This window comes from Myxine glutinosa, chromosome 7, assembly GCF_964187855.1.
Source record: "Myxine glutinosa chromosome 7, kmMyxGlut1.1, whole genome shotgun sequence".
Lineage (NCBI taxonomy): Eukaryota > Metazoa > Chordata > Myxini > Myxiniformes > Myxinidae > Myxine > Myxine glutinosa.
Window position 1 is genome coordinate 129,667,017 of NC_136267.1, and position 27,321 is coordinate 129,694,337.

General features: G+C 43.6%; 1 protein-coding gene across 1 annotated transcript in view; it reads left to right on the forward strand.

Moving 5' to 3' along the window:
* The window catches only part of LOC137431655 (ceramide synthase 6), a 117,980-nt gene that overhangs the window by 39,871 nt on the left and 50,788 nt on the right, over positions 1-27,321 (forward strand). Inside the window, exons 6-7 of the mRNA XM_068123217.2 lie at positions 7,816-7,873; positions 20,233-20,283. Of these exons, the coding sequence (XP_067979318.1) occupies positions 7,816-7,873; positions 20,233-20,283 (109 nt within the window). The remainder of the gene's footprint in view (positions 1-7,815; positions 7,874-20,232; positions 20,284-27,321) is intronic.

The following is a 27,321-nucleotide window of genomic DNA, read 5'->3' on the forward strand; positions in this document are numbered from 1 at the left end:
GGATTTTCATTCTCCGCCCCTGATGTACCATAGCTCCCCTGGCTAGGTCTGGGCGAGAAGTTCGGTTTGTGGAACCCCATCCTGTGGGTTAAGGCATAGTCATCTGCCATGGTGGCTGCCTCATACAGCTTTGGTACTTTCCTTTCCTCCAGATGAACTTTAATGTCCTCGTGGACACACTGTTGGAATTCCTCCACCAGGATCAATTGTCGCAATCGTTCGGTCTTTCCCAACTCATTTTGAATCACACCACCTATCAAACATGGTTTCCTTCACTCTGGCAAATTCCACATGGGTCTCACTCTCCCTCCTGGCATTCCGGAATTTTTGCCGGTAAGCTTCCGGGACCAATTCATAGCCTTTGAGAATGTGTTTCTTCAATACCTCGTAATCTGCACATTGGTCAATCGGTAAAGCCGAATAAATCTCTTGAGCTTTACCCACCAGAACACTTTGCATTAGTATGGACCAGTACTCCTCAGGCCAGTTTAACTGTCGAGCCACTTTCTCAAAGTGTGGAAAAAACTTGGCTACCTGCTTTTCATTGAAGGGTGGAACCAGCCTCACATGTCTGCCAACATCCCAGGTGTTCTGACTAGGTGTCGAACCAGTCAGCAGGGATGGTACCTCTCCCCGTTCTCTCTTTAACTCCACCTCCTTGACTTTAATTTCCTGCTGACGCGCCAATTCACGGTCCTTTAACTCCCTTTCGGCTCTTCTCTCCTCTGCTTCGAGTTCTCTTGCAGCTCTCCTTTCCTCTGCTTTTTTGTCTTCTAACCTTTCCTGGAGTTCTCTTTCCACTCTCCTTTCCTCTGTTTTTTTCTCTTCTAACCTTTCCTGGAGTTCTCTTTCCTGTACTTTTAACCTTTCCTGGAGTTCTCTTTCCTGTACTTTTAACCTTTCCTGGAGTTCTCTTTCCACTCTCCTTTCCTCTGTTTTTTTTCTCTTCTAACCTTTCCTGGAGTTCTCTTTCCTGTACTTTTAACCTTTCCTGGAGCTCTCTTTCCACTCTCCTTTCCTCTGTTTTTTTTTCTTCTAACCTTTCCTGGAGTGCTCGTTCCTGTGCTTTTTCCCTTTCCTGGCTCTGCAATTGCATCTCCAGTTTCCGGAGCTCCACATTTTCTTGCTCTTCTGGTAACCAATTCCAGGCTACCTCTTCCCATGCTTCTAATCCCACCATAGATTGTATCACCACTGTCTGCAACTCTGCCTTCTTCATATTAGTTCGGACCTCCAAGCTAAAATGTTTGGCCAATTTCCAGAGGTCCGATTTTACTAACGCTCTGAACTGTGCTTCACTAGGGGTCACTGTAAACTTCTCTGCGTCAAACTCCATAGTGACTACTGGTAACACCTGTTAACCTTGACACAAGAATTCTTTTTAACAAACAAACAAAAATTACTTTTTTTTTTTGTTGTTGGGAAAAATTTGGGAATGTTGGAAAAAGTTCCAAATTTGGGAATTCTCGGAATGTTAGGGAATTCCTTCCCGGACTAAATTTAGGAATTTTTATATCCCGGACTCAGACCCAATTGCGAGCCCACGAATATCAATTGGACGAGCCCCCAATTTCTGTTACGGGGTCCTCCCCTTACCTCTGGCCTCGGTAGACCTCCGAACCCCGAGAGGGTCCCCGGCAGAAAGATGTGTTATCCTTGGTTGAAATCAAGCAAATAATGAAACCCTCAATGGAACCAGCAAATGAAACAGTCAAATCAATAATGCAACCACACCAGGTCATGAACAAACAATAATATATTAGAAATCACACAAGAAGAGCCATACAACAATGGGGGCAATATCAAGCCTCTTAACCCCCAAACTCACGGCACCTCCCCAATGTCTCTGCACCCCTCCAAGGCGAAGTCCCAAGGTCTCTGTGCGCTCCTGTGAATGGGGAGTCAAGGCCCGATCAAAGTCAATTGAGAGGTAGGCGATCGAGGCGACCCCGAGGTCACGTTGTTCAGCACACAGCGGTGGGAAGGAACCTCACAAAGACGCGCTCCGACGTACAACTTTTGCGGTTCAATCCGCGAGCCTCCTTATAATTCTCAAGTGCCCTTTCTGGTACAGCTGTCCCCGGCAAACCACCGGGGAATAATGCCCAGCCGACACGACCAAACCCGGTTCACTGCAGGTTGCTCGCGTGGCGAAGATGGCGGATGGCTTTCACTCCAACCCGGGCTTTGAGGCCAGGATCCTCCGGAACCTCAATGAGGATACCCGACGACACAGGCTCCACGCACTCCGGTGATATTTCTTATCGCCCGAACTTCCCTTCAAGGACGCAAAGTTCACTCGCACTCAACGTCGAACGCTCGGTCCGGACCTTCAACAACAACGTCTCTCCACGATCTCCTTCCCCCCTCTTCTTCCTGCTCCACCTCTTCCGGTTACGATCCGGATTTCCGGCCACATTTTACCAGGAGCGCTTTTAAATCTTTTAACTATAATAACCCTTTCCCTTCAACCACAATCACCAGAATACTTCCAACCAACAACAATAATCATAACAACAATCATTAGGGCCGAATCCGTAACAATACTGTCTTTGGTTTACGGGTAGGTTGCCATTCATGGGGAGGAAGAAATTGCTCCTATGGGAATGCCCCTGCTGAGTGCGATGAGAAAGGTGTTGCCATTGTTGTGGTGTCGCTGGTACTCAGAGTGCCCCAGGAAGTGATGGCCCATCCTCCAAACGTAGTGGCTGTATTTGTCTCATCTAACAGCCCTGTGTTGTATCTCATGTATTTGGCTGTAAGTCCATTTGTGTGAGATGTGTGTGGTAACTCCAGTACAAGCCTTGAATCCTGTAAAATAAATAAATAAACAAGAAAGATGTGCAGAGTTGCGAACTTGTGATACTTGCGAAATCCCTGAAACAAATTTGACCTCAAAAATAATTGGTGATTGAATTCATTGAACTGATATACAGTGACTGTTAAAATTAAAAAAATTGGATCAAAATTGACAGTTTTAGAAATTTGGCCTATGTTGACATTTTGGCCTGTGTTGACTTCAAAAATAGCCGGTGGTTGAATTCAGTGTACTGATATGCAAATCCTCTTTAAATTTCAAGTCAATCGGATAAAAATTGAGGATTTTAGAAATTCCCCAGAAATTCCCCAGTGTTTGACCTTTGGCCTATGTTGACTTTTTGGCCGATGTTGACTTTTTCGCCAATGTTGACCTCCAAAATAATTGGTGGTTGAATTCAGTGAGCTGATTTGAAAATCCTGTTCAAATTTCAAGTCAATTGGATGAAAATTGAGGATTTTAGAAATTTAACAAAGTTGCTGACCTTTTCGATGTTGACCTTTTGACCTTTTGACCTCAAACTCAACAGGTAGGGCTACATTCAAAGTACGCTGCCCTCATGCCAAATAAATAAATAAAAAACCTATCCTACAGCGTGCGACGGTGCCCGGCGATGCCGCAGTGGAGCACATGCAGACAGAATTGGGAGGGAGCAGTGTACAATAATTTATTGATTAATTGATTAATTGCATAACTAAAATAAATAAATAGTAATCAAAAAATAAATTATTTCTTCATCAATTGGCTAATATCATACCGAAACCTCCACTGCTTCATCCATATCTGTGTTTATGAAATTAATTAATGAAGTAATTAATCGAAAAAAAGTCAATAAATTGATGAATTAATTAATTAATCAATAAATAAAAAATATCCCTTATAGCCAAATCACTTGGTCATTGTCATGTCCAAATATCAGCTTCCTAGTTCAAAAGGTGCCTGAGATATTGCCCAGAGTAGAAACAAAATAAATAAGTATGGTACTTAATACATACATACACACATACATACATACAGTTCTGGTTTGTATGTATGTATACATACATACAAACAGACAGACAGTTAGACAGAATCAAACAGATAGACAGAATAGCACATGCCACCAACCAATATACTTGAAAAATATTCGATTTTCGCGAGTAATACACAGAAAAGAAAGAGAGTTTCTGCAGATGTATGTCACCGCCTCAAAATGTACAAGGAAATCTATAAGAGGAAGACATATACATGCGTGAGAGAGCAGTAACCATGGTAAACTATCGGTTGTCATGTTTATAAAACCACTGCACACAAACTGTAACAGATTGTACTTTCCTTCCACCTGTGGTTTCAAAGTTACACAATGTAATTTGTTTAGGGTGTCGGCGATGACTCTACTCTTCATGAAAGACACCATGGGATCTTTAACGTCCACTGACAGACGGGATGCCCAACTTAACGTCCATCCTAGGGACGGTGCACACATTGATTATGCATATTCATGCATGCAAAACACCAGGGTGGTAGCTTACAGCTGGGTAGAGATTCGAACCGAGGCTGGACAGCTTGGAGGTTGGTGTGCATACCTCTAGGCCATCCTGCCAATCATAATGCATTGTTTACAAGACTTGTTTACAGAATTGCACAATCTTGCAAGTGCAAATGTTGTTAAACAAATAAACTTGATAAGCAAGTGTCTGTGCCACTCTTGCGGCAGACGTAATGGTTATTAATCGATCGACATGGTCTAGTACACACAGATTAAATGTAAATAATATTCCCTCCGCCACTGAAGGTGGATGGAGGTAATGTTTTCACCCCTGTTTGTTTGTCTGTGAGCAGGATATTTCAAGGAGTTATTCTCAAATTTGGACTAAATTTGGTGGACAGGTTGGGAGGGTGACCAGGATGAATTGATTACATTTTGGTGAAGATACGGATCCAGATCTGAGTAGTTTTTAAGTGATTCTTTACTATTGAGAGGTTGGGCCAAAAATGATACATATCACGGTATCTCAAAAGGTTGTGGACGGATTCGGACGAGACTTGGTGGACAGGTTGGGTGTGGGCCAAGGCTGAACTCATTCGATTTTGGTGAATATCTGGATCCGGATTCGAGAATTTTTTAAAGTGATGTTTCACCATTGAGTGATACGGCTAAAACAATATGCAGCATCGCACGATTTTTTTAAAGGTTGTGGACGAGTTATGACGAAACCTGGTGGATGAGTTGGTTAGGCGACACGAACAAGCCGATTCGATTTTGGTTTGGGCCCGAGTGCAGATCCGGCCTATCGGTGGGATACAAAACGTAACTTGTTCAGCCTGGCGGAGGTATGCGCTCTACCGAGTGCTGTTCTAGTCTCTTCTGTGACTTCATCATGTTTATAAGGTTGACTATGTCCTGCTTACCGATTTGTAGTTCTTCTGTCGGTGCGCCTTTCTTTGCCAAATCTTATTTTTCATGCTTGTTTTTTCAGATTTGTAAAAGAAAAGGTAAAGGTGTTGGACTTGTAGTTATTGTCACCTTGAAGTGGATTTCTAACAGTGCTTAAAAAATGATGCTCTGTATTTGACAACACACTTTTAGTTTGGAAAGGTAACTAGTTCTAATCAATAAATAATGAACAAGACTTGCTCATGATGTCATAACACACGACTTGCTCATGGTGCCTCTGTTGTCCTGAGTGACAGAAACTTGGGCTGAAGCCTCAAGTAGTCTGAAACATTTTATCTAAATAATGTGGTCTGAGATTTAAAGAAAATTTGGTTGCAGTTAAGAAAAGAGTAAACATGAATTTGCCACTTCTGATGACGCAATTTCCACTTCTGATGACGTGTCACTGATGACGCAATGGCTGCACTAAACTAGCGGCCCATAGCTGCTCCTTGGCTAAAAGTGGGATAAAAATAAGGGGTCCATCTGGTGTGCTTGAACATTTCATATCAACTCCATCAACGGCTAATTAATTATTATTGAAATAATTTGTATGCAAAGTCGAGGTTTGTGGAAGAGCTGGAACACAGAACGGATCAGGACGTAACAGAACAAGAGGAACAGCAGACAGACATGTGGGACACAAACAGGGTTAAGGGACAAAATAGAGGGAGACTTAGACATATGATGGCTATGGAACAGAATGAAAGGTGGGGAAGGATGCATGGGGTGGACAAGATGAATACGGAAGCAAATCTCTGGAAGGAAAAACTTGAAATTGTGGGATCAGAAATGCAAATACTTGAGAGAAAAGGAGCAAAAACTAAGCATGTGGGGTCAAAACAAAGATAGAAGCAACACGCCAATTAGCCGAGTCCTAGACGAGTCGGCTGGACTTTAACAGGAACACAAATTTTACAATTCAATGCAACTAGGTACGGTTTGACACAGAAATTAAGCCAAAAACACCACCAGAAACACAGGAATGAAAACTAGAACGGCACTCAGTAGAGAGCGTACCTCCACCTGGTTGGCCATATCACTCAGTGGTGAAGAATCACTTTTAAAATTCTACAAGCCGGATCCGAATCCGGATCTTCACCAACATGGAATCGATTCTTCCATGTCACACACACAACCTGTCCAACAGGTTTCGTCCAAATCCATCCACAACTTTTTGAGATATCCCGCTATATGTCGTTTTTGGCCCGGTCTCCCAGTGGTGAAGAATCACTTTAAAAATTCTAGTAGCCGGATCCGAATCCGGATCTTCACCAAAATCTAATCATTTCGTCGGTGTCACATACGCTACATCTCTGCCAAATTTCGTCCCGAAGCCATCCACAACTTTTTGAGATATTTTGTTCACAAACGGACAAACGCACGGACAGACAGACAAACAGACAGGGGGTGAAAACATAACCTCCATCCACCTTTGGTGGCGGAGGTAATAAATCCATAAAACACAACATATCTGATTTGGGAAACTTCGTTTTGTTGAGCTGGAGGGAGGAACTCATGGACCTGCATCATGCGTGGAGGAACCCAGAACCGGAAATGACCTTGTTTCTTCGACTTAGCAGATGTCAGCGTTAAAAGAAAATCTACCACTGAAATTTTGATCTGCACGTAACTCAGCTGGTAATCTCCACTCGTAGATGGGACCCTTTTGGACACGATATCAGTAAGAGTGTAAACTATTATTCAAGACACACCATGGCCTGGGTTTAAGGCGAGCTGCTGTGATTAAAAGCGTTGGCTTACTCATAGCTATCGTGGTTGAAATCACAAAATGATTTGCTGTGCACAGTTATGCAATGAGAGCATAAGATGCTTTTGACTCCGAATGCTGAGAATTATAAATGCTAGACTGCTTAATATTTGCCTTCTCATCCCAAAGGGTGCAAACTTGCTTACAGAAGTTGCATATCAGGCTGTGTAAGTCTTCATTTGACTTGCCACACTTGTGGGGGTAGTGGGGGTAGGGTGGAGAGGGGCTGGAGGGAGCAAGTTGCCATTGAAATTTAAACCGTTGATTATTTGACCTCATAACACGTTATTGGCTCCAACACGTGTATTTTCATGCTCAGCATGAAGTAACACAATTGTACTAATGCACTAACCCACACTTGACCATTCTGGCTTTTCCATTCCACCTTTTATTTCAACTTATCTGTTTTTCCAGGGCCATCTACATATTACATGCTCAAAATTAGTGGAGTTCTTGACCTCTTTCCATCCCTTTCTAGAAATTCTCATATCCACCCTCCTCTGCCATCTTCTCCTCTTCCATTTTTATCTCAGTTTTATTCCACCCATCAGCACTCTTGCAATTCTTTTATGGATGACCCATTTTACCTGTTTGGCCCACAGGTATCAACATTCCATTACGTCTTGCTTTTTCACACATCGGAATAATATTTAAATGTCTAGACGTTAAAAAAAATAATTGACTTTGGGTGCTTCTCACTTTGCGTTAAACGTTAATTTTGCATGACAAACGAAACCCAAGAAGTGAAAATATTTGCTTTTCACAAAGAGGTTTAGATTTCACACTGTGACGGTTGATCTTTCATTCCAGGTGGAGGTTAGTTTTCTACATCGGGATATTTTGTTACGGAATCGTTTTCCTGTGGAAGGTAAGAAGGGAGCTTGCTTTGCTAAATGATGAATGTGTTTTCCGTACCCACGTAACTTTTTCAAGAAAAAAAACTACAAGCTCGTCGTGGAGCACCCATTACTCTCAATTATGGAAGCTGAATACGTTTAACACTAAAACATGTCGGTTAGTTCGCATCAAAAACGGAATACTTGTTGAAGGAGGCAACGACACTTTTAAACTCACTTTTTGTTTTTAGTTTATCGTGTTTGTTTGCTCTTTGTTTGTTTTTAGTTTAAGTAAAGGCTCATGGAGGAGCTAAATGACATAGTGCATCAGATGCACACAGAGGTGGAAGTGAACAGACAAAATTCCATGCAGGGACACTGCAATATGTGAAGGTGAGGAGCATGAAGGAGATAGGGTAGGTAGTCAGTGAGTGTAGAAAAGCTCAGGAATGGGTAGAGGAGAAGCCATGAGGTGGTGATGGGCAACATTAATGAAGGACTGGAAGAGCTCGAAACATTGTCGTATGCAAAAGGAGTCGGTTGCACAAATAACAAGTATCGAGGTTGAAGGAATGGATATGAGATTCGATCTGGGACTTGTGCAGGGTAACTTGGTATGCATTTCTGGAAGAATGTGTGCAACCTGGTGCGAGTGGTAGGAACGGGAAGAGGACGTGGAACTGTAGGCCTGACATGAACATGGACATTAACAGAGGGAAGAGAGGTGGTACAGAATGGGCAGGTGCCTGCGGTGATCCTGAAGCAAACTGTATGACTTAGCTTCTGTGATTTCGCTCCGACGAAGGGTAAATCCCGAAACGTCGGGACCTTGTTATCCTTCACGGCGGAGAACTCTAACCATTTTATTCTTATGTTTTATTCTCTTGTGCCACCAACACAGACAGCGGCACAATCAGAATTTTCTTTATGATGGAGCTCAGATTACCTGCGGAGGTACAGAAAATACTACAGTACAGAAAATACTACAGTACAAAATGAAGGTGGCAGGGTGATAAGGTCAATGAGAGTGCGATAAGGTCAATTACAGTGTCTACCAAGACGTGCCTACTGTGATGCACCCACCGCAAGGAGTGCCAATGCAGTCAGTGAATTTGAATGTATGTATGTCTCTTCATTCACTGGAGAGTCCGATATGATCTCTCTCTGCTGTAGCAGTTGATACCAGCAGCGTCGTCATGATTCTCAGTAGCCGGGCGATATTTGGATAGATCGCGGCATTACGGTGTGCCAGTGTTTTCATTGCATTCCGTGCTATTTCTTCTGCTGGAACATTTGCCTATTTGAAGCTCTACCTGTCGACTTCAGCATCACCACAGTGGGCTGTGCCACATCTGTCGAATACACCTAGTGACATAAAACGACTGCCTCAGAGAAGTGCAGTTACTTTCTGTTCCTTAATAAACAAACATGCACAGCAAATGTATCGTATAGGAGCGAATTTCAAACAATAAACAAGCCGAGATGAACTCGTTCAAAAGCCAAAGATACAAAAATATAAATTATATGCATTTTTAACCAACGGATGTTTTTGGATTTTAGAGCAACATCGGATACACAAATGCAGACGGGTTCCAGGGTTACAAAGAGCGTTGCTATGTTCTGATCCGGTCTATGTCTTCTCCTGCACGAGCCTCAACGTTGTACACAAAAAACTAGCAAGCAAGATGGATGAGTTAGGAAAAGCCAATGGGAGTAATAAGGATCGTGGATCAGCATTGGGGATGACGACAGATTAGGAACAGGTGGTGCCCTGCTTGCTTGAATTACTGGAAGGAAGATTAAGATAGAACAGCTCCTGGAAGGTTGATGGGGATAAGTGAGGAATAAAAACGTTGAGGTGTACAGTCAGCTTGGATTTTAGAAGTTTAACCAGGAAGGGGTTACTGGAATAATGTGTGCATCCTGGTGTTGATAGGGAGGGTAAGAGGAGAGAGAGCAGAAGGGGCAATATCGGAAAATATATGATAGAAAATGGAGAGACCACCAACCTGCCTGCGATTTGAGAGCAACAGACCTTTGGCTTCGACCTCATCATGGAAGATTCCAATAATTTTGAGAGCTTTATATTCCACAAAATACAGGAGAGACAGATGTGAAGCAACGGCACCAGCCCAGAGCAGACAGCATTACTTATTTGTATTACCGACGAAGGCCTCATAAGCTAGGAGTAGTTCTGATTTTATTAAGAAAGACTTGGATTGATGGATGATGCGCTGTCTGTGGCTGGCTTTGGAGGCCAGCTTTGCTTTGTGGTGCCCAGGAAAGGTCATGGCTGATGGTGAGGTCTTGAAGTTCAAGAGACTGAACCTCTTCCAGTGAATGACCAAGGAAATATATGGTGGGTTGATTTGTCAATCATTCATGAGCGATAGGGTGAAACTGTGAGGCCTTCCAAGATTGAACGATATGTTCCATTTGTTAGATCTGAGTCTAATCATTTTCAGATCAGCAGAGAGAGATGCAGCTGCTGTCAGGGAGGGGGCATGCTTGACACAATGTGGAATCATCTGAAAAAGGAAAGAAAGTTTTCCACAGCATCGGAGAGGTCATTTATACAGATGAGAAATAAGACTGGGCCCAATATATTGAGGACAACATGTTGCCCGCATGAGTGGAGTGAGTCAGAAATCCAGGAATGTTAAACGCCTTAATTGCCACAAGGAGATAACTTGGCAAGCAAAGCAGGATGCCAGACTGTGTCGAATGCCTGAGATATGTCAGGGAGACTGTTCTAGTGTTCTAACCACTTATTTGAGATTGAGGGCCTCAAATCATTGCTGAGAGAGAGGACCAGAAGCATGTCCAGAATTGAGTGACCGGGATAGAATCCAAACTGATGATCAAACATCAGGCTGTTTGAGAATAGGAAAGTCTTGATGGATGGATTATTGAAAAGTGATGATGGATTATATGATGCAAAAAGCCCCAAATAATCAAAATTTACAAAATTATCAAGTAGAATTGCTATTATAGGAAGTCATTTCACTAATTAATTCTGCTCTTTTGTGGAGTAGTCATTTATCACTTAAGAACCAGAATTTTTGGTGCAGTTCATCCATTTTGTTGAAGACTATGTACAGTTATTTCTGATTATGCTGCTTAGAAAAAATATATTCACGGGCTCAGTCTCCCTAACTAACGAACTGCGATCGCCTGAGGTAGACTCCATAGAATGAAGCAAAACCACACCATGGTCGCCGTAGCCGAAAAGGGTTACATTTATTTAATTTGCATGACAAAACCGTGGCACACTTATTTCTATTCGATAATTTACCATGCAAGGTGCCGATCGTGACCCCAAACCACCGTAACAGGTATTAAAAACACTGGCAATTTAATGGCATTACATAAGTGGGATGGCACAGCAGTGAAACTCATTGAAAATGGACAACACAGTAAACCAGAGGCTTGCTTACTTCTGGACAATTATGGGTTAATGTCTACATTGGGGTCTAATTTTAACACACACAGACAGATGAAAAGGGAGGAGGGAGGGAGGGCAAGAAAGCAAAAAAGCTATAGAGCTAGAGTGGGGGCCTACTTTGTAATACCGGAATAGTGTGGTGTGTTTGGTCAGCGAGGCAGTAAGCGGGAAGACCTTGATGCAGCACCCGATTGCTGCCGCATGTAGGGTGTGTTGTCAGTGCTCAGTTCGTATGACCCACAGGTAACTCCCTGACTATGTGCAACACTCCTCACAGGGTCTGTCTGTCACTCACCCTTCTCGCTCGTTCCATGCACACAGAGGCGCACGTCTGTACCAGCCTCTTCCTGCAAAGAAACCCCACAAAACGTTCTGTGAAAAATCCGCTTTCCCAAGTATATGTACCCTTGGTCGTGATTTCACCAGCCTTTCCCATTGGCCACACCGATGGCCACTTGTTCCCTTCATGACATTACGATCTAGGCTCAATTTTTCCTCAGTGCCATTATGTACGACCACGCGGTCATACAACAACAACAACAACAACAGGCATTTTAAGGCCATTTTCCCTGCTAGAGCGGGGGTTAGCCTTGCAGGCCCCATGACAATATTCTTCATTTTGCCCTATTTTCTGCATCTCTCCTTGTTAACCCCCTTGCCCACATTTCTTCTTCCACCACATTTAGCCAAGTCTTTCTCGGTCTTCCCCATCCTCTACTTCCTTCTACATTCATTTCCATCACTCTTCTCAACCAGTCACTTTCATCCTTCCTCAACACATGACCAAACCATCTCAACCTGTTTCTCTTCACAGCATCTATCACAGGCTCTATTCCCATCATCTTTTACAATTCATCATTTGTCTTCCTCTCTCTCAACGATACTCCACACATCTACCGAACCATTCCATTTCCACCCTTTCCAGCCTTCGTTGCTGCTCTATGTTCATTACCCATGTCTCGCTCCCATAAATCATAACACTTCTCACACATGCAGCATACACCTTTCCCTTCAACTTCAACGACACTCCCCTCCTCGTCAGCTCGCCACTCAGTTCCCAAAACTTCTTCCATGCACATCTCACTCTAGCAACCGTTGCCAAGTCTGATCCACCTTCTCCATTCAGCATGTCTCCTAGGTAGCAAAATGTTTTCACACCTTCCAGCTTCATGCCGCCTCCAATATCCAACTCAACAATTCCTCCATCTGCAGCTCCCTCTGTGCACACCTCATACTTGAATGTAGCTGCCACACTGATTAATGACCCTCTCAGACCACTACATTTTTGATGAACCCACTCAGCGCACATTGTACATTGAATGGAGTTCACTCCGACACCCTTCCTGCACACAGCACACGGCCACTTCCCAGTTCTTTCCACCTCACCACATGCTTTACCACTCGCCATCACCTTCGTTTTTCCGATATTCACCTTCAGACCTTTTGCCTCCATACATTGCTTCCACTAGTTCATCTTCTCCTTCCATCCATCCATACTCTCCCCAATCAACACCAGATAATCTGCATACAACAACTCCCACGGTAAACCGTCCGTTACGTTCCGAGCCAGCACCTCGATACTAGCTCGATACTAGCCACAGTCCAGAGGGTCAGCTTTCCCCTTGTATAGAGGGACGAGGGTACTCAGTTCCCAAGCCACTGGAATGCGGCCTTCTTTCACCACCAGATTACAGATCTCTGTCATTCTCTTCACTTCACTGTCATTCCCGCTGCCTTCAACATAACTCCCACAACTCCAGTCAGCCGTCCCGCTTTTCTACTCTTCATTGCTTTTATCGCTTCCTCAACTACCTACTTAGTTATCTTCTCTGCCGGTCCTAAAACTGGGTTACTCTCTATGTTTCCGTCCCATTCATTCTCTGCATTCAACAGCATTTCCATATGCCGTAAATTTCGGACCATTGAGCGCATCGTTATATAAGCCGCATCCCCTAAATTTTTTTAAAATCTGGAATTTAAACACACACAAGCCGCACTGGTTTATAAGCCGCAAATGTTGCACAAAAAAACCAAGCGCAAAAACGTCCGAAAATTAACCACAAAAGGTGAGAAACTGGACAGCCACAGAAACTTGTCAGACGCGCGCAAAGCACAAATTCAATCACAAATTCAGTGACAAAGCAACACAAAAATAAAAATACAGCTACACCAAAGATACACAATAATACACACAATCAAAAAATACCGGCAGTCACATTTATTCGTCGTCGTCATCATTTCCACTGAAGCCACTGAAAGCTTCGTCTTCAGTGTCGGAGTTGAACAACAGAAGCACAGCTTCTTCTGCTATGGCTGCATCGCTGACCCAGGCCTCTTTTTCACTGTCGGATGAATCCGAGTCTTGCTGGCTGGAGCTGGTGGCTTCTCTGTCGTCTGCTACATACAAGAGTTCAGCTTTGCGAAAGCTGTTGACGATCGTAGATTGTTTTACTTTTCCCCACGCTGTCAAAATCCATTGACAGACCTCCGCGAAGCTTGCTCGTCGCATACGTCCAGTTTTGGTGAAAGATTTTTCGCCACTGGTCATCCATGTTTCCCATTCGACACGCAGTGCTACTTTGAAAGCACGATTAACACTGATATCAAGAGGTTGAAGATATTTGGTCGTGCCGCCTGGGATCACTGCTGGGATGGAGTTAGTCGATCTGATTGCTTCTTTTACGGTATCAGTAATGTGGGCCCTCATGCTGTCCAAAACCAACATGACCTTGTTTCGGTGGAAGAACCCTCCCGGTCGCTTGCCGTAGCACTCAGTGAGCCACGTCTTCATTAGCGTTTCATTCATCCACCCTTTCTTGTTCACTTAAATAATGATTCCTTTTGGAAACTTCTCCTTTGGCAACGTAACGCGTTTAAATATGACCATTGGTGGAAGTTTTTCTCCAGATGCCGTGCAGCTCGGGACGCAAGTAAAATTGGTTTTCTCATGACCAGTTGTTTTTAAACAGATGGACGATTCGCCTTTTTTGTTTAGAGTCCGATTGAGAGGTAGGTCAAAGGTCAGAGGGACCTCATCCATATTAATTATGTCCTGCGGAGCAATGAAGTTCTCTGCTATTTTCTCCTGTGTGTAGTTCCGAACTGTGCGATTTTTTCTTCGAAGTCAGGAGGGAGTTGTTGACAGAGAGTCGTTCGTGCTCTGACAGAAAGACCTTTGCGTTTCATAAATCTGAAACACCATGACTGCCCGCCCTGAAATTCTTCTATTTTCTTTTCTGCAGCGATCGATCTTGCTTTGAGTCTAATCTGAACAGTAGAAACACCCCGACCATCCACTCTCTGTGTGTTAACCCAGTCTTCAAGTTCGTCTTCCAGTTCGGGCCATCGGCATTTCCTACCTCTGAAAGCCTTTGTTGACTTTTTGCAGCGAGAAAGTTCGCCCCTCTGCTTTCTCCAACGTCTGATCATGGATTCATTCACTCCAAGTTCATAGGCAGCAGCTCGGTTTCCTTTTTCAATAGCCAGTTCGATCGCCTTCAATTTGAAAGCTGCATCGTAAGCATTGCGTCGTGTTTTCGGCATGATGGAAGTTGTCTGCGCAAGGGCGATTAACTGAATGTTTCGTGTGTGTAAAAGCCGTGTGTTAATTTGATGGAAAAAACCGTAAACAGTTATCACTAGCACACTTTTACAGTGAGTTTTGAATTCACGAAGAGTCAAAACCAGTTTTGAAACCGAATGTGAATCTGAACATAGTCTGGAGACTGACGACAACAACTTGATTTCGCCTGAACGCGTCATCAGGAAAACCCGCAACATCGGAAAATTCCATAAACAAGCCGCATCGTTATTTTAGCCGCAGAGGTCGACGTTGAGAGAAAAAGTTGTGGCTAATAGTCCGAATTTTATGGTATCTCTTCCATCTTCCTTTAATTCCATCTGGGACCACAAGCGATTTGTCCCACTTCATCCTTCAAGCAACTCACCCCCATCACATCACACCTCTCTTTTGCTATCTGCTTTGCAATCCTGAGTACCGCTCTCTGACCCTCTTCTAAATCCAAGCGTTCTCCGAACATTTTCCTGTATGCCTCCTGCGCCTTTGCTACCTCTTTCTTTGCAGCCTTCTTGGCTGCCTTATAAGTTTCATGCTCTGCCTCTTCTTCCACTGTACCCTTCGCCTTCTGCCACTCCTTGAACTTCTTCCTCTTCTCGTCAATCCTCTTTCCAACTTCATCATCCCACCACCATGTTACTGAGTGCCTCGGTGGTCATTTTGTCCATCCACATACCTCACCAATGGCTCCCAACAGACTATCTTTCATTGACATCCAACCATTTTCAAGCTCAAGCACATCATACTCTACCATACTCAGCCTCTCTTTTAATGCCTCCGTCACTGTCACCTCTTTCAACCTCCACACCTTCATTCTCGCTTGGTACTTCACCCGCCGAGCTTTCCTCGCCCCTTTCACCCTTATGTCGCAGACAACCAAGTGGTGCTGTGAAACAGCCTCCTCCCCCGGGATCACCTTTGTGTCCTGGAGGTTCCCCCTATCTCGCCTACACACCACCAGGTAGTCAACGGTTGTCATCGACCCACCTGACGTGTATGTAACAAGCTTATTATCCGCTTTCTGGAACTGAGTATTACAAGACAACAAACCAGCTCCATCAGCAAACTCCAAAATCCTTTCACCTTCTCCATTCTTCACAGCATATCCGTAACCCCCATGAACTCCCTCAAAACCGTCCATACTCCTTCCCACATGTCCATTTAGGTCTCCTCCTATCACAACAACCTCCTCATCTTTCACGTTTTCCATCAGCTTCTCTATCGCACACCAGAACTTGTCCTTCTGTTCATCGCTCCGACCGACCTGCGGAGCCTATCCCGAGATGATGTTCACTAAGAGCTTTCCAATCATCATTTTCACCATCATCAACCTTTCACTCACTCTAGTCACACTCACCACACTGTCTACAAACTCCTCAGAAAACAGGACACCAACACCATTCACGCCCTCTGGGCACCCTTGCCACACAAACTTGTATTTCTGTCCCTGCCTACCCTTCACCATTCTCACACCACTTCCCTTCCATCTCGTCTCCTGCACACAACATATGTCCACTCTTTTTTTTTTTTTTTTTTTTTTTTTTTTTTTTTTTTTTTTTTTTTTTTTTTTTTTTTTTTTTTTGTATACAATATCGAGGCTCGTGAAAGAGCGAACATTAATCACACAGAAAGACAAACCGACACATAAAACATATAACATAGGGAGCGGTAGACAAGATGGGGAGAGAGGGGGAAGGACACAAACACAACATTTGAGAGCAGGGACCGAGAGACATGGAGACATCGAGAGATCTGAGAGAGGGCGAGGGCTTTGGGGGGGGGGGGCGTGGGAAGGGGGCAGTGGGAGAGGTATAAAACATATGGACACTGCCAGGACTTCCAGGAAAGAAGTTGGAATTTCAAACAAGGTGGATCTGGGGTGAATTAGCGGGGGTAGAAAAGATCAAGGTTTTGGATGGGGGAAGATAAGAGATGGTGGTGAACAGCTGTTTTAAAGACCTGGAGGGAGGAGTGGGATTGAAGGGAGTGAGGGAGTTTGTTCCAGAGGCGGGAGAAAAGAGGAATGAAAGAGTGAAGGTGAGCGGAGAGCCGAGATTTCGGCAGTTTAACCATCAGAGGGTTGCTGGCAGATCTTGTGCGACCTGTAGGAATATTTGGGGGACAGAGCACAGAGAGAGCTGGGGGTGCAAGGCCGGAGAGGAGTCGGTAGAAGACAGAAAGACCACCTACCTGCCTGCGGTGAGTGAGTGAAAGGCCCTCAGAGATAGCTTCATCGCGGGAGATTCCAATAATTCTGAAAGCTTTGGTTTCAACAGCGTGAAGCCGAGCTAGGTGTGAGGCAGGAGCACCGGCCCATAGGGGAGAACAGTATTCCATTGAGCTGCGGATGAAAGCCTTGTATGTGGTGAGGAGCTCAGGTGTGCCGAGGAAGGACTTCGCACGACGGAGGATGCCCAGTCGGCGACTGGCTTTGGAGGCCAGCTTGGAAATGTGGTTTTCCCAAGAAAGATCATGGCAGATAGTGAGACCCAAAATCTTGAGCGACAGAACTTCTTGGAGAGGATTGTTGAGAAAGTAGATGGGAGGGTTGTCCAGTCGATCTTTTCGGAGAGACATAGTAAGAGTGTGAGATTTGTCAGGATTGAAAGACATGTTCCACTTGTTTGACCAGTCTGTGATTTTGTCCAGGTCTTCAGAGAGTGAGGAGGCAGCAGACTGCCGATCTGAGGGAAGAGGAATGGAGCGGCAGAGAGTGGAGTCATCAGCAAAGAGATAGAGAGGATTTTCGAGAGAGTCAGAGAGATCATTGATGAAGACCAGAAAAAGCACGGGGCCCAGAACACTGCCTTGGGGAACTCCAGCCTGAACAGGAAGAGGAGATGAGAGAAACCCATTCAGGGCCACACGTTGACGACGACTAGAGAGGAAGTCCGCCAGCCATGCGTGGAGATTTCCATGGATACCAAAGGAGGAGAGTTTGGTGAGCAGAGCGGGGTGCCAGACCGTGTCGAAGGCACGTGATATGTCGAGGGAGACAGCTCTAATTTCCTGTTTGGCATTGAGGACCTCCATCCATTGTTGAGACAGCAGAAGCAGCATGTCCAGAGTAGAGTGACCTGGTCTGAAACCAAATTGATGATCAGAGATCAAGCCATTGGAGAAGAAGAAAGATTTCATATCAGAAGCAATGATGGATTCCATGACTTTGCTGATAATTGGGAGAAGGCTGATTGGTCTGTAGTTGCTAGGATCAGTTTTTGCACCTTTTTTGTGCAAAGCGGTGATGTTGGCTGATTTCCAAGCAGATGGCAGTTGACCTTGAGCAAAAGAGAGGGTGAAGAGAACAGAGAGAGGGTGAGATAGAGCAGCAGAGCAGGATTTTAGGACCCGTGGGCTGATGCCGTCGGGTCCAGTTGCAGAATCAGAGTCGAGGGTTGACAGAAACTTTTCCACCTTGTCAGGAGGAAAGGACACGGAGTCCAGGAGCAGCAGGGTACGACTGGGTATGGTGGGTACAGAGAGGGATGGGTTTGGGACACAAGATTTAGAGGCAAACACAGAGTTGAGGCATTCAGCTTTTTCACGTGCGGAGTCAGCTGTGTAGCCGTTTGAGGTAAGGGAGGGGATGGAGGGGGAACAAACACCAGAAACGGATTTGACCAGACGCCACCAGGATTTGGAAGAGGGAGACAGATAAGAGAGTTCGGTCTTGAGAACGGAGAGATATTGTTTCCTGGCTCTCCTGAGGGTGGACACACACTTGTTTCGGGCTTTGTGAAAGGAAATGAGATTTCCTTCCGTTGGATTTGCTTTCCAGGAGACGAAGGCAAGTTGTTTCTGGGCAACAGCCTCACCACAAGATTCCGTGTACCCTGGACGGGAGGAAGGGTATGACAACTGAAGACGAGATGGGATAAATCTGTGCATGAGAGAGAGCAATTTACTTTGGAAGAATTCCCAGGATGAGTTGATGTCAGAGGTGGTAGAGATGGGAGACCAGTCCAGATGATTGATGGCTGCTTGAAGACCGTGCCAGTTGGCCTGAGTGAAATGCCAGACTCGTCGACGCTGAGCAGGCTCCCTGAGGATGGTCAGAGAGATGTCCACTTTAACAAGGACATGATCAGATGATCCGATCGGAGCAGAAGAAGAGCAGCAGACATTTTCAGGGAAGTTAGTCATAACCAAGTCCAGAAGAGAAGATGTTCCGTTGACTGAGATCCGGGTCGGGAAATTGACAGATTGTGTCAGTCCCAGTGAGTCGCAGAAGTCCTTTGCTGAGGAGCCATGGCTGGTGAGAGAGGTACCCACACCCAGCCAACTGGCATGATGACAGTTGAAATCACCACATATGAGGAAGAGAGAGTTGGGATGAGTAGATAGAAGTTGGTCCATATCATCAGACAGCGAGATGTAGATGGAGTCATCACTGTTTGGTGGACGGTACAACACACATATGAACAAGAGGTGGGAGCGAAGGGGAAGCCGTAGCCAGAAGTATTCCTGGGGGTGAGGTGGAGAGAGTGCAGTGCAGGGCGAGTGAGGAAGAGAGTTTTTGATAAAGATAGCAACCCCGCCTCCAGGACGAGGCTGAACAATACTTCCACCACTTCTCCTGATCTCCCTGTCATTGTCCCTACATTCCATGTCCCAAACACTCAGAAACCGATCTCCACGTCGGGCATCAGACGTTTCGTCGTCATAAATGTAGTGATTTCCACCCTTGCTTCGATCGGGTTCCCCACCTTGAGTTTTGACGAGAGGGAGCGGGGTCCCCCACGGGGTACTTCGGGCTGTACCCTGCCCATATGTAATTGTAATTGTCATGGTTCCCTTTTTGAGGCAATGTTTTATGGCCAGATGCCCTTCCTGACGCCAACCCTTTGTGGCCTCTTACGACATGCAGGGATACGGTGTACCTATTCTAAACCGGGGTACACGCCGGGTCATAAAATTAAATAAAATGGAATGCAGGATGAAGAAGAATAAAAAGGAAGATGAAGCGAATGACTCAAGGACTGATAGGGGGGAAGAGCGGGGGAGGGTATGTCGATCTATCTGCACACATGATCATGGCAGTGCTGATTTTCGTTTACGGGACATCTTATTCTAACATGGACTATGAAATAACGAACTAATTAACCCCTTAATTAACCCCCAAGTAAGTTTCGTAACAATTTATTGGCTTTTAGGTTGTAATTTAAAAGTGCCTTCTTTCTGCTGTTTTTATTACTCCATACACTGAATGTCTGGAATCACTTTGACGTTGCAAGATTTCCCATTCCATAAATGTGGAAATCTCTTCTCTTTTCTTACAACTTGAGGGGACATTTTTATCACTTGTATACTGTGCTGTGTAATGGACTTTTCACAGACAATTTGCATTTGCTTTCTTCCATCTCTTCCAGACACCGTGGTTCTGGGACACAAAACACTGCTGGTACAATTATCCTTTTCAGGTATGACTGCAAACTGGTACATGGACGGTGATTCTGGTACCTCTTTGCATTTCTAGATGCCATTGCTCGATTCATGACACTGGAAATGACATAAATAGGTTTTGTTAACATCTTTTCTAAGAGGACTATCTCGTGCTTGCTTGGTGAACTAGATATCGTTTTTAGAGAAGAGGTAATGGAAATTTCGTTGAGAAGGCCTGGTAGTTGATGTGAATCCATTGCTAAAACAGCTGGGATTAATTTGGCAGATTCCATTACTTGGGAAATGAGACAACCTCCTAACCCATTGCCTTGACAAAGTGTCATTCCTAAGAGCATTAGGCCCTTGGGATTTGAACAAAATTCAGTGTTAAAGATGTGCGCAACTTTCTGAAATCTCTTATTAGACGAGTTTTGTGGCAGCTTCTAATCCTTTTTTTCCACAAAAGAGATTTTCTTATATGGATATATGCATATTTTTAGTCATTATAAAAGTTGTACTTAGTATTCAGGATTTTTATTTGATGCTTTATGAAGCTCTGAGATATAACTAGTGTTAGCTTACATTGCGATAATAATTGCTGCTTTTGTTTGTTCAGCAGCTCTTTATGTTTAATTCAGCTAGTTTCCACGGGATCTGTTTCATGTCTTGTGTATCAATGAGAGTCCTGCTTATGGCCTTTTTTTTTTTTTCACAACCACTGCAGTAGTAATATGTTTTCCTCTCTCTCTGCGATTTTGAATGTCAAGGCTCATGGAAGAACAGGTGATGGAGAGTATGAATTGAAAGTTAGGCAGTTGGACAACTCTTGTATACTTTAGCAAGGGAGTGATTGCAGGAGTGCTCGTAAGGTCTGTCATCATGTGCTTGTAAAGGTCAACATCTCTCTGGCCATTCTCAGAGAACAGTCTCAGCACCAGTGAGTCTGGCAGTTCACTCAGGCAGACTGGCAGGGACTGCAAGCAGCCATCACAGTTCCGGACTGGTCTCCTATATCTACCGCCCCTTATATTAAATCATCCTGGGAATTCTTCCACAGAAACCTGCTCTCCGTTATGGACAGATTAGTCCCATATCGTCTTCACTTATCCTACCATTTATCCCACCCGTGGAGCACTGAATCCTGTGGTGAGGCAGTAGTTGCCTTGAAATTACTTGCATTCTTTTCCTGGAAGGCAAATCTGACTAAAGGCAACCTCTGATCATTCCACAAAGCCTGCAACAAGTGTGTTTACTCTCAGGGGAGCCAGAAAATAACATCTGTCCAACCTCAAGAATGAACTTTCAAACTTGTTTACCTCCTCTAAAACCTGGTGGCACCTCGTGAAGTCGGTCTCCCCCGGGTATCTGCACAGCCCACGCGGTCCACCACCAACCCCCTTCTGGTGAAACTCCCAAAATCCAGAATCACTGCTCATCTCCACTCATCCATTCCTCTTTTTTCCCACCTGTGGAATCAACTTCCACTTTCTCTTCCATCTCATTTTCCCCTCCAGCCCTTCAAGACAGCTGCTCACGACCATCTCAGATCATCCCCAATCCAAAACCATGATATTTTCTACACCTGTGAAGCCACCTCTCCACACCTCCACTCCCCTTCCCCAAACATTTTGCTGTTGTACCCATCTTATGCATTCAATGCATTCTGGAGTCCCTATATACTAGGAGTAGTGATAACTTGCAATTTGATGCCATTTTGTATCCACCGAGCGCAGCACGTCGAACCTGCACCCATTGTGCGTGAAACGTAATGTATCTATTTTCTAATTCTGCTGTCTTCTCTGCACCCAAAAGGCAGATTTTATTACTTCATGCTTTTTGTCATTCTTCCAACACGTCAGAATAAATATACAATACAATCAGACATATTAGACAGATCATATTGCATATTAGATCACATATTAGACAATCAGACATAGACATATCAAACAAACATATTGCAGAAACGGCGACAAAATGAAGTGTAGTGCGTGAGTAAAGGTTCGCACTGACGAGTGTTTAATTTGAGGTGCACAGAGTGTGCCGGTAGAGGAAACACCACTGGTAGTGACAGAATGGAGAAATTTGAAAGATTTGGAAGAAGGAAAGCGAAAGACAGAAATAGAGGGAGAGTAGAGAATTGGAAAACATAACAATTGTTAGTGGAAAAAAGAGAAAGAGCTTGAGAAGATTGATTTATTGTGTGGATGAAGACAGGTCGTTGGTTGCTTGGCAAGAGTGGTACTGGGTGGTTTGCCATTGCCTTCCCAGCAGTTATTATTACAATTTGTTTATGGTGCGGGCGATAGCTCACCTACTCTTGGCGAAGGACACCGACCGGGATCTTTAACGTCCACCAATTAATACTGGCAGATGGGACACCCGGCTTAATGACGGCACACGTACTGATGAATCGCCCTGCCTGTGAAACACCGGCAATCCGGCATGACAGCTTGTAGCTGGTTTGGGATTTCAAACTCAGGCGAAACAGCTCAGAGGCGAGTGTGTGTGTATACCTCTTGGCCATCCTGCCAGCCCCTTGAGAATATATGGATCGGTAAAGTTTTTCTTTGCAATTGAACGGAACAGGAAAGAATAATTTCAAAAGAACAAAGAAGGAATATAAAAGGGCTGCATTAATCTTAGTTTGTTGTTACTTCCTCTACTAAGTTGTTTGGAGGCAACAAACTGAAGACACAATGTATGCTGTTTTGCTACAAGGTGAGGCCGAAGGCAAATGGGTCCTGAATTATTTTGGAATTAACCATGTCCTGGATCATGACATGTTAACCAATGTTAACTGCAACACGTCAACTAATTGGAATAAATAAATAAACAAACTTGTACTTCAGACACTCAAATGACGTGTTTACTTGTAAGCAATTTTGCCAGGATGTTCTTGATACGTCATAATGATCTACAGATGTTTCCATGACGATTTATGTCTTTGTCTGGGTTATACCCAACTGCCAAGTACAATATGATAACAGCACCACACATAAATGTACACTCACGGGACTACGACTTACCTGGCACAGAAACGACTCCGAAGGCGGTTTCCATCTCAGATGAATAACTTTATTTTCCCAAATTTTTTTTTACTTCTGCAGGGAATCTATACATTTTGAAACCCTTCTCTGATCCATTGGAGCATCCAATGTCCCAGAATCCTGTCATTTAAAAAGAATGATGAGCTATCGACAATCATGTGCTAACTCAATGAACAATTGATGGAAACAAAATGGTGCCCATGACACGTGACCAGCAAATTTCCGGGATGCTCCATGTCACTACTCCTCTTATATATGGACTCGAATGCATTCTTCCCTATCCCTCATCGTTACCTGTATCCCTTGTTTCTCCGTCTCCATTTATTTTCTCCCTTAGCCCTGCTGTTGGTATTTCCCCCATTTTCCACCTGCTGTTCCTTTTGTTATGTTGCATCCTGATCCATTCTGTGCTTTAGCTCTGCATAAGCCTTGTTGACTGTGTGTGTGTGTGTGTGTGTGTGTGTGTGTGTGTGTGTGTGTGTGTGTGTGATAGAGAGAGAAAGAGAGAGAGAGAGAGAGAGAGAGAAAGAGAAAGAGAAAGAGAAAGAGAAAGAAAAAGAAAAAGAAAAAGAAAAAGAAAAAATAAAGATAAAGATAAAGATAAATAGTTAGATACTGCAGTATGCAAGCAGGATTGTTGGGTTAGGAAAGGTTAATGGTGGTAATAAAGATCATGGTTCAGAATTGGGGATGTTATGAGATGGTGGTGCAATGCTTGCTTGAAGTCCTTGAGAAAAGAGTAAGACAACAGCCAATGGAAGGTTCTTCTGTAGACAGGAGAAGTGAGGAATAAGAGTTGAGGTGTGCAGTCGGCCAAGATTTTGGAAATTTAACCAGGAGGGGATTGCTGGAAGAACACGTGAATCCTGGAATTGTTGATTTATCAGAGGGTTGATATATATAATAATTGACATAATAATAATTGAATCAATTATATATAATAATTGATATAATAGTTGATATAATAATTGTGGGAGCCTGACAAAAAGAGAGTTGCTAAAGAAAATGGAGAGACCACCGATGTGCCTGCGATATGAGTAGTGTAATAATGTTGCTTCTGGGACACCTCCGTTTAACATGGGAAATCCCTATCTAATGTCATTTACCCCCTTGTCTTTTTCAAAAATCATAAACACCTCTATTTCTCCCACCCTCATCTTTATGAACCTTTTGTCTGTAGTACCTATCCTTAATGTTGTTCATTAGACCACTCAAACACTACAAATATTTGTTTTCTCTTATAGACCTATCATCCTTCTTCTACATATCATCTGGCAGATTAATCTTTGACCCACTCAAACATTGACCCATTCACTTCCATATTAATTCTTTCCCTCCCTCATTGCCCCTAAACACCTATATTTCTCTCACCCTGTTCTTTACGAACCTTCTAACCTTTTGACATGTTATCCTTATTCATTAGACCACTTAAACACCTGTGATCCTTCTGACCTCATGGACCTTTTAACCTTTTACTCTTAATATCATCTGGTGAATATAACCCACTCAAACAACGACCCTACAAATATTTGTTTATGCGTGGGAAATAATTTAATTCTCCTACAACTCTCTTCACCATCTAATATATTAACAAAAAATATGTTTGAGTTTGGTTCTTTATTAAGATATTTTAACTGAGCTAAGATAAAATGGTAAACCTCCCTCAATGTTCTTGCTTGAGCGCCTCCAGTGCCACATACCATTTTTTGGTAAGCTCCGCCCACTTTTTGGTAAACCACACCCATTTTTACTAAGCCCCACCCACTTTTTGTTAAGCCACGCCCACTTTTTGCTAAGCTCCTCCCACTTTTGCTAAGTCCCACCCACTTTATAAACTCTTCAGCATTGTATCATTTCCAGGTAATACATTACATCATTTTCAGGGAATTTCCATCACATCATTTCCAGTTAAGACACGCCCAGGGAATTTCCACAGGAAGACACACCCAGTCCTTATAAAAGGCACCGACCACACAGGCTTTTTCAAACACGCTTTCTGCTTCACTTGAGAATGGACTACTATGCCGAAATGGAATGGGATAACTTTGCTATTCCATGGAGTCCTACTACCTGTGTAGAACTCAACCTTCAGATTGATGAACTGGACTCGAACCTCTTATCAATGGAGGTAAGTTTGTTTATTTATTTATTTATTTATTGAATTTTTTTTTTTTTTTTTTTTTTTTTTTTTTTAAGATGAGACTCGTGTAAGAGTTAACAAAGTTTATTTTAATATTCATAGAGCTTGATTTATACAAATAAAAAATATTGTATTAAATTAATACATTGTTATTTTCTTTCACAGGAAATTGTATCTGAGATACGAAATGAAAATTCTGCTTTTAACACAACTTGGGATGAAGTTATTTTTTTGTTTGAAGACATTTTGAACAACCAAGACCCCCAGAACGAGTTCTACCTTGATGACCCAGCCAAAGAGTTATACCTTGGAGATCCACAAAATCCTGAAAAAGAGTTTTACCATGATGATACTTGTTGTGAGTTATCAAAACAAAACCCACTGAACAAGTTCTACCTTGATGAGCCAGAATACAAGTCATACATTGGAGACCCACAAATTTCTGAAAATTGGGAAAGGAGAGTTCTCCCTGATGGTCCGCAGTTATACTATGTGAGACACATCATAGAAACCCTAAAAAATTGGGCAAGGAGAGTTCTCCCTGATGGTCCGCAGTTATACTATGTGAGACACATCATAGAAACCCTAAAAAATTGGGCAAGGAGAGTTCTCCCTGATGGTCCGCAGTTATACTATGTGAGACACATCATAGAAACCCTAAAAAATTGGGCAAGGAGAGTTCTCCCTGATGGTCCGCAGTTATACTATGTGAGACACATCATAGAAACCCTAAAAAATTGTGAAATGGGAATTCTCCCTGATGGTCCGCAGTTATACTATGTGAGACACATCATAGAAACCCTAAAAAATTGGGAAAGGGAAGTTTTCCCTGATGGTCCGCAGTTATACTATGTGAGACTTATCACGGAAACCCCCAATATTTCTGAAAATTGTGGTTTTACCTTGGGGACTTGGAAAGATGGTTATATTTTTGGAGACTCGGAATGGGGGTTTTGTTTTGATGACTCGGAATGTGATACCTATCTTGGAGGCTCAACAGGAATGTGGTTATGCCTTGGGAACTTGGAAAGTTGGTTTTATTTTGGAGACTCTACCTGTGGGGTTCCTCTTGGAGACTCTTTGGATTCTAAAGCAATGAACAATGTTCTTTATTTAATGACGCTTGATTTAAGCAATATCAAGAAAGTTCGAGGAAGAAAATGCTGGAAAATTCTTTCTTCCCATTTCTACTTCTTCAAACTTAAAAGCCTTGAAAGACAGAATTGGAGGAAGAGGAAAAAAAAAAAAGAAATACGTATTTAAAAAAGAAGAAAAGAAAGATTATGTTAGGGTTTGGGTGGGATTTTGAATGTGAGGGTTAGGGATGGGGTTGGGTTAGGGTTGGGATTTTGAATGTGAGGGTTAGGGTTGGGGTTGGGTTAGGGATGGGGTTGGGTTAGGGATGGGGTTGGGTTAGGGATGGGTTGGGTTAGGGTTGGGATTTTGAATGTGAGGGTTAGGGTTGGGGTTGGGTTAGGGATGGGATTGGGTTAGGGTTGGGATTTTGAATGTGAGGGTTAGGGATGGGTTGGGTTAGGGATGGGGTTGGGTTAGGGATGGGGTTGGGTTAGGGTTGGGGTTGGGTTAGGGATGGGGTTGGGTTAGGGATGGGGTTGGGTTAGGGATGGGGTTGGGTTAGGGATGGGGTTGGGTTAGGGATGGGGTTGGGTTAGGGATGGGTTGGGTTAGGGATGGGTTTGGGTTAGGGATGGGGTTGGGTTAGGGCTTGGGTTGGGTTAGGGTTTGTATATTATTATGACTCACTCGCACATACACACACACACAAAAGTTAAGCCCCAACTAAAAAGTTGTGGGATTCTGTGTTTGGGGTTCACAGATTTAAAAACGTATCCCCATTATACACACACAAAAGTTAAGCCCCAACTAAA